At 35.2% G+C, this 10,000-nt stretch overlaps 2 protein-coding genes across 5 annotated transcripts in view; one reads left to right on the top strand and one right to left on the bottom strand.

Annotated features, from left to right (window-relative positions):
* Positions 1 to 10,000, top strand: part of LOC144973219 (uncharacterized) — a 498,849-nt gene that overhangs the window by 117,830 nt on the left and 371,019 nt on the right. The window lies entirely within an intron of this gene.
* LOC144973208 (BAR/IMD domain-containing adapter protein 2-like) overlaps positions 1 to 10,000 on the bottom strand; it is a 40,994-nt gene that overhangs the window by 27,541 nt on the left and 3,453 nt on the right. For all 4 annotated transcript variants that reach the window (XM_078915368.1, XM_078915369.1, XM_078915371.1 and 1 more), the window contains exons 2-3: positions 6,412 to 6,487; positions 3,771 to 3,863 (exon numbers count right to left, since the gene is read on the bottom strand). In XM_078915368.1, the coding sequence (XP_078771494.1) occupies positions 3,771 to 3,863; positions 6,412 to 6,487 (169 nt within the window). The remainder of the gene's footprint in view (positions 1 to 3,770; positions 3,864 to 6,411; positions 6,488 to 10,000) is intronic.

Genomic DNA, 10,000 nt, shown 5'->3' with positions numbered 1-10,000 from the left:
TTTCAATTTCATTCTCAACTATTTATTTATGAAAAAAGTGGAATATTCTCTTGGCTATTGATAAAACGTACAGTAGTCCTTCAGATCCGGACTTTTTATAGCGTGAAATGGGCTTGCTAGGGATTACCCGTTACCCTTTTAATAGGACGCTTGTCTAGGGCAAAGTACTTCCATCAGATCTTAGAGACCCAGCTACCCAATCACAGTAGGTGGACAGGAAGGGGGAGGGGGGGGGGAGGGGGTTCGGTTGGAAAAAAATCTTAACTTTACCAGGGATCGATCCCGGTCCCTTTGTGTGTGAAACGCGTGCTCTACTAACTGTGCTACTGGGACCTCCATTGACAAATACAGGGTGATTCAATAAAATGTGAAGATTAATAAGATGCGACTCATTAACCTGTCCGTGTCTAGTTAGTGTTATAGTATTCCATTCGGCATAGGCTAGCGTTGTGGTGATATTGATCCATGAGCTGTTTGACGCCATGTTTGTATTGACGTCATTGAAACCGAGGTTTCAAAGTTGAATGATTATCTCAATACAGGGATTTAAAACTCAACTCATTTTAGTATAGTGAAAGTTCTGATATCATTTTAATTTGTTTTGTCCATGGATACATTTACATATAATATAAATAATTGCGATTGTGAATCGCTTATATAATATGAAGCTTTTTAAAACAATTAGCGCAGCATCCAATAAATGTGCTCAAAGCGCTTCACGTGTGGTCCTTAACAATGCCGTCTCTTGTAAGATGCTACGATATTTATATATGTACAAACACAATGGTTTTACCGAGCATTTACCTATTTTACACCTGGATACGATGAGAGAATAAGTTGAATAAAAAGGTCTTTTCCAAGGAATCAACTTTGCCCCCCCCCCCCCAGACAAGGATTCGAACGAAGGGCCTTCAAATCAGAAAAAGAACTTATATCTAACCCTCAAAACTGCAGGTAATTCGAATTCCAAATTTACATGAAAATATTTCATTTATGATATATTGAGGTTATTTTTGATAATGTCGATGGCCTCGTATGATGTCTCGTCTTGAATCACTCAACATATAGGGCGTCAAATATGCCACGTGTACTGAATGGAATTGACAATTAATTCCATAATGAAAAAATCTGGAGCAATTTGATCAAGGTGAAAGCGTAAAAATTAAATGTACAAAAATATCTAGACTATATTTATCTTTTAAAATGACATTAAACTAATTGTACATGAATTGATTTCGCTTTTCATTATCATCTTGTCACATTCTGTCGAAGCAAACACACCCAGCAATTAGTCAAAGTAAATAATGTGATTTCTGGCTATTTTTACTGTCTATCTAATAGTTATATTTCCGTAACATAAAAATTTCTTTACTTTTTGGCCATAAATCTAAAAAATGAAATATAGCTTAAACCCCCCACCCCTTTCTTTTATAAAAAATGTTATAAACTTGAGAACTCAAAGAATTCTCAGGTTCAAGACTTTGTGACAAGTTGGAGAGTCATCTCCAGCTATTGATATATGAAATTACACTTTTATGGCCAAAATGAAAGGTGTTTTGATATTGCTAAAATCCAAAGAAATTTGGCTAGAAAACTAGTCCTTCAAATATCGACTGATTAAAATAACTCTCATATTAGCAAAGAATCTCAAACTTAAGACTTCGACGAAATCCTAGATTTTAGAGCTTTTGGCAAGTTGACGGTCATTTTAGTCGATCGATATTTGAAGGACGAGTTTTCTGGCCAAAATTTAAAAAAATGTATTTTGCTGCGAGTATGACGATATATCTAGTATGTTCTCCTAAAGGTTGGCTACAAGCACATCGTGACATTGATCAATGATTTGATCGAATTTTATATTGACGTCAAGAAAACATGAAGCAAAGCAATTTTAGTGATTATCTGGAAAAAAGGAGGAATTCCAAACTCAGCTGTTTTGAATAGACTGGGATGGTGTATATTTACTACTAATTTTAACAACGGTATTGAACGCCAGTGAAGCCTGAAGGTCGAATTCAATTTAGAAAATATTTTCCTGAATTAATCACAAAATAAAGTGTATGGAACAAGATGATCAAGTGATATACTTTGCACAAATACATTGAATGAGCCACAATATCGTATATTCTTCTTTAGCCTTAATTTGTACTGCGGCTAACGCCAAAGCGGCTGACTATTAAAAATAAAGAGATCGATTCAAAGGTTAGTTAAATTCTCATTTTAATGAGAGAATAAATCATTTTTGTTTGTTTGTTGAAATTCATATCGTAGATCAAAGACATCATTATTGAATAACTTCAACGACAGTAAACAAAAGTAAAAGGTCAGAAAGGCAAAGGTAAGAGATAACTCAAAAGATAGAGTGATAAAGAAAGAGTTTTGGATCGCATAGAAACAGAGAGAAAGGTGCGAAGTTGATGAGGTACAATAGAAAGGGGAAAAGTTAGTTTGAGGACGAGGACAAGGAAAAAGAGGAGGACAAATTGAAGAATATAGATAATTTTTGTTAAATAGAGAGCAATTTTAATCAATTGCTATTTGAATTAACTCAATGAAGCCTAGCCCTCTATTTCCGTGCTGTACATTTTCCAAAGAGATTTTTGGTGCTTTTCAAAATTAAAAAACAAAAACAAACAACAACCCCCTCAAAAAAACCCCCAACAAAAACAAAAACAAACAAACAAACAAACAAACAAACAAACAAAACAATACAGTTACTCAATCTAAAAAAAAATTGGCATGAATATAGTTTTATTCAATTGCAAATATCATGATGACTTAATTTTCAATGTTAGAGACCGTTGACTTATTTGTGTGCGCTTTCGCGTCTTATTGTCCGTTTCTGCTTTCGTTGAATTTTTAAAAACAAACGAACAATGACTTTCGTCTTCCAATGTCTTGATCCTTTCAAGGAACTCATCGCTTGAAGCGAATTTTGCTCCCTCAAATATTGAATTCGACCGTCTATCCATATTTTAAAAGAGGACTGGCGTGCAACGGACAAGGAAGGAAGGCGGAAGGATTTGATTTCCCCGGTTTTGTACGTTCATACGTACTGCGCATGCGCGATTCGGGTGTCGAATTATCTGGTGACAAAATACACCCGAAACTCGGGTGTCGAATAACACTCCGATATATATATATATATATATATATATATATATATATATATATATATATATATATATATATATATATATATATACATATGTTATTTTTTTTAACATGGATTTTTATTTTTATTTATTTTTTATTATTTTTTTATCTATTATTTTTTTTTCTCCAAGAATTGTTTTTCTGTCATTGTCTATACTCGATGACTTATTTTTCAATTCCGTTTCCTGAAAAATAATTTGCATGTGTTTATATATTATTATAGTCGTTATGCTTATTTATTTCTTTATTCACTTATTCATCTATTCATTTTTTCTATTTATTGATTATATTCATAGTTATTTACTTATTTATCGATTTAATTATTTTGGTAGTTTCCTTTTACCAGTGTTGATTTGAAATTATATGTAAATGCATGGTTACTATTAGCAATTGCTTAAAATATACCTTTGAATTTAATTAAAAACCATGTAAGAATTAAAAAGCAGTAGCATTGTTTATATAAATACAGTTTGTCTCAGAGAAATGTAAATCATGATGTGGTAAAAATAGCCTCAGTCAAAAACCAAGACAGTCGTTGGTAGGATTAGGTGAGTTACAGTTTTCTTGTCAAAATAAAAATGTCTTATGTCAGTGAACGCCATTATTGTACTTACCAATGTCCTCAGTGCCTCCTTTACTGTTACTACGGCACTCATGTCCAAGGCGTCCTAGAGACTCTATATATGATCTGGATGCTGTTGAAGTTGCTGAGAAAGATACATTTTACGTACGTGAATGCTGAAAACCAACATTTTACTATAGTATTTATCCGGAATGACAAGTTCTTTAATCCTTTAAAGCTATGAGCGTTAGGATACAGCGATTCATCCCGTATCTGTAAAATTAAACAGACTGAAAAATTACTTGCTATACGTTGGATTATTCATTCGTTCGTCTATCGTAAAGTACTTTCCGCTATATCCGACAGACCCAGCAACACAACCATTGCTGGGTGCACATAGAGGAGTTAGAACAAAAAAATCGACTCACTGCAGGAACCAGAAACCGATCGCTTTCCTTGGGACAAGTAATCAAAGGAGCTGTCGGATCTACTTTTATGAATTATATTATGAAAAACAGATAAACAGTGAGTCATTTCAGCCATCATTTCAAAAGTTGTCTTCCCGTTTGCCTTGAAATTTACGGCCAGAGGAAGACCCGAACTTAAGTTTTGATTTTTGTATGATAACAACAAGAAATGAAATGAGTAGGAAAGTGCCAGAAGACAATAGAGATGGGCGGCGATGGGGTTTCGAACCGCGACCTTACCGGTACGACAACTCCGCCTGGCCGGGGAAGATCGCGACTCTACTGTATGAGCTATCCACGACCCCCATAACGCCTTTTCTCCCCGACTTGATTTTTGTATGAGTATAACTTTCTCTGATACTGACAAGCAGTTGGCTACGAGTTAGACATAACTCAAATTAAATCTAAAAATCAAAACAAACACAAAACTATCATCGATTGTGTTAAAAAACACAATAGAGTGGAATATAACAAAATTAACAACGTGGGAAAGGAACAAGTAGATGAGAAAGACATACAAAACAATCTTACTGCAGCAATCAAAATACTGTTATCAGATCTGTCGGTCCAGTGCTATAATATCACACCATACTGTCATCATATACACTGATAAATTAGTAAATGGTTTCATTTCTATTAAACATTTCTGATCATTGAGAATATTTTAAACATAAACTACCATATCGTAATAACCATTGATCCGAGACGCATTTAAATTTGATTTTGAATTTGCCATAATAAGAAAAAAACATGAAATATGAAATTCTATCTAAAATATAAAATGATAAAAATAGCAAGTTTCCCCTCATATTAAAACTGCGACTCAAACTTTATTGATTTTTCAATTATTTGATCGTCATTAGTAAATCAATGTGCACGCCATAAATGATCTAGTTGATTCACCAGGATGTAGTATCTTTATTCGATAATCTTGACATGGACGTACTGTGTAACTGCAATTTCTATGTGATCATGAGGTATGACACTCGCTTTCGGATCGGAAGGTCCTCGGTTCGACCTTCGTTCTGCGCATAATTGAGTCATTGGAAAAGGCTATTTACTCACATTCTCTCATTGCACTCGGGTGTAAAATGAGTACCTGGCCGTTAACAGCCTTGTCTCTGTCGGAAAAAAATTGTATTTATCGTTCAACACGGTACGTTTTGCTGTTGGTGACACGGACCCTTTGTGAGGCGCTTTGAGCACGTTTTGTGGATATTGCTCTATATAAAAGCTCAAGTTTTATTTCGACATGACATCGTCACCAAAACCGTTCATATAAAAGCATTGTCATGGAGTTTGGGGAGCTGTTTAACCAGTTAACTGCCGTACTCCGGAAAAAACACGTATTTACAATTTTGGCAAGAAGATTCGTCCTTCAAACATCTATCGATTTAAATGACTCTTATCTTGTCAAAAACACTCAAACCTGGGACTTCACGAAGTAAAACAGCGTCTTTATTTCATGCAGACCAAGTCATCTACTGGGCGCCCCTTTGTCTTCGCGCTCTTAAATCTTCCTCCAGTGCCATAGCCAAATATTCATTCACATCACGTAATAACATAACATAAAGGTCCGAGTTTTGAGACCACCTTTACATCTCAGGTTAATGGTCATAGTCCTCACTTATTGCACTCTTTGATAATTAAAACCACATTATTTGAAACTGACAACGTTTGTGTTCACAATTCATACGATTATATACATGAATAGCTTCAGACAATGAATTTTAAAAGACATAAAATTGGATAAAATAGCTTTCAATTGATGACATTAATCCATCTTTTTCAAGGCCATTGGACTCACAAATTTGTCTAAAACGTATTAAATAACATAATGAAACATTTTTGGCCAGATGACATGAGGTAGATTATCAATTTCTGAAAGTTTACGATGAATGCTTCTAAAAACAAGGAAACGCCCTTAACTCATTCAATCCTAGAGATTTTTTCTACTTTTCAAAATTGGAAAAAAATATATTAAAAATGAGCATACATAGAGTTTTATTCAACTACCATTAACATGCGAAAACCTAAAAACATTAGCTTTGATACGACGCCTAAAATTTGTCTCAGAAAATGTAATAAATAGGCATGGGGTAAAAGTAACCTGGGTAAACTACGGATATAGTCGGTGTTAGGGTTGAGTGAGTTAACAAACGCTTGAGAAGAAAATCTGATTTTGTAACAAAAGACTGAGAAGCCTAAAAAAAAAAAAGTACATACCCAGTAATGCTTTATGGTAAGCTTTTCCATTTGCCAGCAACTGTTTTGCTTGTGGATTGAACTTAGTATTCAGATTCTGGTGAGAGAAAAAAAAGATGCAAACACTCTTTATTATTATAGAAAGAGAGCAAAGATGTAGACATACAGGCCTATTATTGTGCGGCTATGTGGTCTAGAGGTGTGTCACTCCCCTTCTGATCGGAAGGTCCTGGATTCGAGTACCGTGCGCTCTGAGCGGCGTATAATTGAGTCCTTGGAAAAGGCATTTTACTCACATTCATTCATCGTACTCAGGTGTAAAATATGTACCTGGTCGTTTACAGTATTGTCTCTGTCCGAAAAAAAATACTGTCACCTAACAGACGTCGTGTCTCGTCCTTCACGTTAAGTGTTACTGTTGGCTAGGGACCCCTTGAATTGGGCTTTGAGCACGTTTAGTGGATATTGCTATATATAAGAGCCTTTTAAAAAAAAGAGTAGAGCATCCATTTCTTTCAGCATTGTGGTCTAGTAGTGTGACACTCGACTTCGAGCCTGTAGATTCCTTGATCGAGTCCCACTCTGTTGGCGCAAAGTTTTAGTTCTTTGAAAAGGCTCTTTGCTCACATTCTTTCACCATACTCATGGATATAATGAGAACCTAGCCGGTAACAGCGCTGATTTTATCGATAAAATAAAATGTAATATCGCCGAACAGGCGTCATGTCGCAACCTACATGAAATGCGTTGTAAAGCGTTTTAAACCATAATAATTTAGTGGAAAATGCGCTGTATTAAAATTCAGGTTTTAACCATCGTGGAATTAATTATTTTCCGCACGGATTAATGGTCGACAGTATCTGATGATTGAAGATAATAACTTCCCAAGGTTTACATTTCAGAATCAATATTGAAGATTTTATACCAGCTATTAAGTGGTATTTCTGTATTGTACCCAATAATCGTTAACATGAAACCTGCAGATGACAATGAATGTAGTTTTCAAGAAGATGGAGAGATAGAGTAGGAAACGGATATGATAAGGAGAAGGTAGGTAAGGAGGAGGGTGGACCTAGGAGTGAGAACTGGAAGAGTTTTTGATTTATGTTTTAACAATTAAAATTGCCATTTAGACTTTGACTATCCTGAATAGGATTCAATAGTCTGATGTCACGTCCACCCAGCAACGCGCAGTTTGGTTCTAAACAAAGAAAATCTGTACTTTTTATTCTTCGTGCTGGCTTTTCACATGTCATATGATCAGAATGTATAAAAGTCAAAACATGATCAGATTTATAATGTTCTTCTCCTCTGGATACACTTTTATGCTTGTCGGAGAAGTATGTCATAAGGGCGTCAGCCATTGTTCCGATAGTTTAGAACCAGTTACTAGGTTACTATGTGTCATTACGAGGGAAGTGACATCACGGCTGTTGAACCCTATTCGAATTTTTAATAATATGCATGGACATTTCTCATTCAGGCTAAGTCAAACAAACCTTTAAAACGGGGAGAAAAAACAGAACGAAAAGAGGGGAACAGGGAGAAGAACGAGGCGATAAAGATGAAGTAAATGAACGTATTCTACGAGGAGGAGACTGAGGAGGAGGAGGAGGTGGTGGAAGAGGAGGAGAAGCAGAAAGGGAAGAAGAAAGACGAAGAGACGGAGGAGGAAGAGAAGAAGCAGAAGAAGAAGAAGAAGAAGAAGAAGAAGAAGAAGAAGAAGAAGAAGAAGAAGAAGGAAAAGAAGAAAAGAAGAAGAAGAGGAAGAAAAAGGAAAATAATAATAATAATAATAATAATAATAATAATAATAATAATAATAATAAGAAGAAGAAGAAGAAGAAGAAGAAGAAGAAGAAGGAGGATGGAAAGAAAGAAAGAAAATTTGAGAATGCAGACAATAATAAGGGACAAATAAATATGTCATAGTCATAAATGTCTATATTGATCAATAACTGACGGAAACGATATGTTGTGCCAGGTAATTGTAGCCATTTCAACTGTCACGATTCGAGTCTCTCAGATCGATGGAAACATTGACGTTAGCTAAACAATATTTATATAGGTTTATATAGAATAATAATATTGAGAGACAATCAGATTACGAGTGCGGATGGTGAAAATGAAGTGAAAATAACCTCAGGTCATCTCATTGAATGATACGTGGATGTTAACTGCTGCTTTTACATCACACGGCACAAGAGTATGGTCTTTGGTATGACACTCGCTTTCGGATCGGAAGGTTCTGGGTTCGAGCCTCGCTCGGCGCATAGTTGAGTCCTTGGATTTTTTTAAAACGGCAAAAGAACATTTACTATTAATAATAATAACATAAACATTGTCAACACACACACACACACACACACATACACATACACACACGCTTCCTCGTGTTTATACTTAAATAACGTCATCATCATCATCATCATCATCATCATTATCATCATCATCATCATCATCATCATCACCATCATCATCATCATCACCATCATCATCATCATCATAACCACCACCACCACCACCACCATCATCACCATCACATCATCAACATCGTCATCATCATCATCATCATCATCATCATCATCATCATCATCTTCAGCATCATCATCACCATCATCATCATCAACATCACCAATCTCACCTGTCATGAAAATCCTCATCTGATCATGATAGTATTACATATCACAACCATGCTTATCTTTTACAATCATCACGGTGGACTTTAACCTATTCCGACTCCTATAGATAGTATGCAGATGACGTCACTCAGGCCTTTGTTATTGTTTTTGCCATCCGGTTTGTGAGTTGTTCTCACTAAACTGTATTAACCAGACTATAAAAGTTCATGGTTACACAGAGTGTGTGTGTTGGTCCGTTATACTTCCGGATGGCAATGTTGTGAACTCCTTGGCCAAGCGCATTCTATCTATAAGTAAATGTTGAATTTAACTTATATCCTGTCGTACATTATCTAAAAATAACTTTGGTAAAAGAAGCGAAATTGACGTCACTCAGATCTTTGTTATTTTAAGACAGCCGGTTAGTGATTAGTTCTTACTAAATTATATCAAGAGGTCCCGAGCCAACAGCAACACTTAACATGAGTGACGAGATATGATGCCAGTTAGGCGATAATATTATACCCCCTCCCCCCGCCCTACAGAAACAACGCTGTGAACGATGTAATGTTACTCATTTTACATTTAAGTACGATGAGAACATTCGAGTAAAGAGCCTTTTCTAAAAACTCATTTATGCTCTCTTCACTCGACGCTAGATCATAACACAAAATTACATAATGCCTCATATTGGTGTTTAAAAAAAAAGCAGGAGGTCTGTTTTGAAATGGTTAGAATTTTACATTAAAAATCAAAAGCAATATGGTATGAAATTGAGTTTGGTATCAATAACATAATTTAGAATAATTTCCCTACGCCATGCAAAAGAATAATGACTATAATATACCTTCTCTAATGACAATATTATGTTGATTCATTTTTATTATTTTAATTTCATATCCTACAACCTAAAAACACTAGATCTATATTATCGCAATTTAATGCAAATTTGGTGTGAATAGTGCTCAACATATTGACAACAAAAACAA

The sequence above is a fragment of the Berghia stephanieae genome, chromosome 5 (genome assembly GCF_034508935.2).
Source record: "Berghia stephanieae isolate SIO BIC M18660-M18661 chromosome 5, UCSD_Bste_1.3, whole genome shotgun sequence".
Classification (NCBI taxonomy): Eukaryota; Metazoa; Mollusca; class Gastropoda; order Nudibranchia; family Aeolidiidae; genus Berghia; species Berghia stephanieae.
The sequence above is the reverse complement of the archived record's forward strand: the minus strand, read 5'-3'. Positions and strand labels throughout refer to the sequence as shown.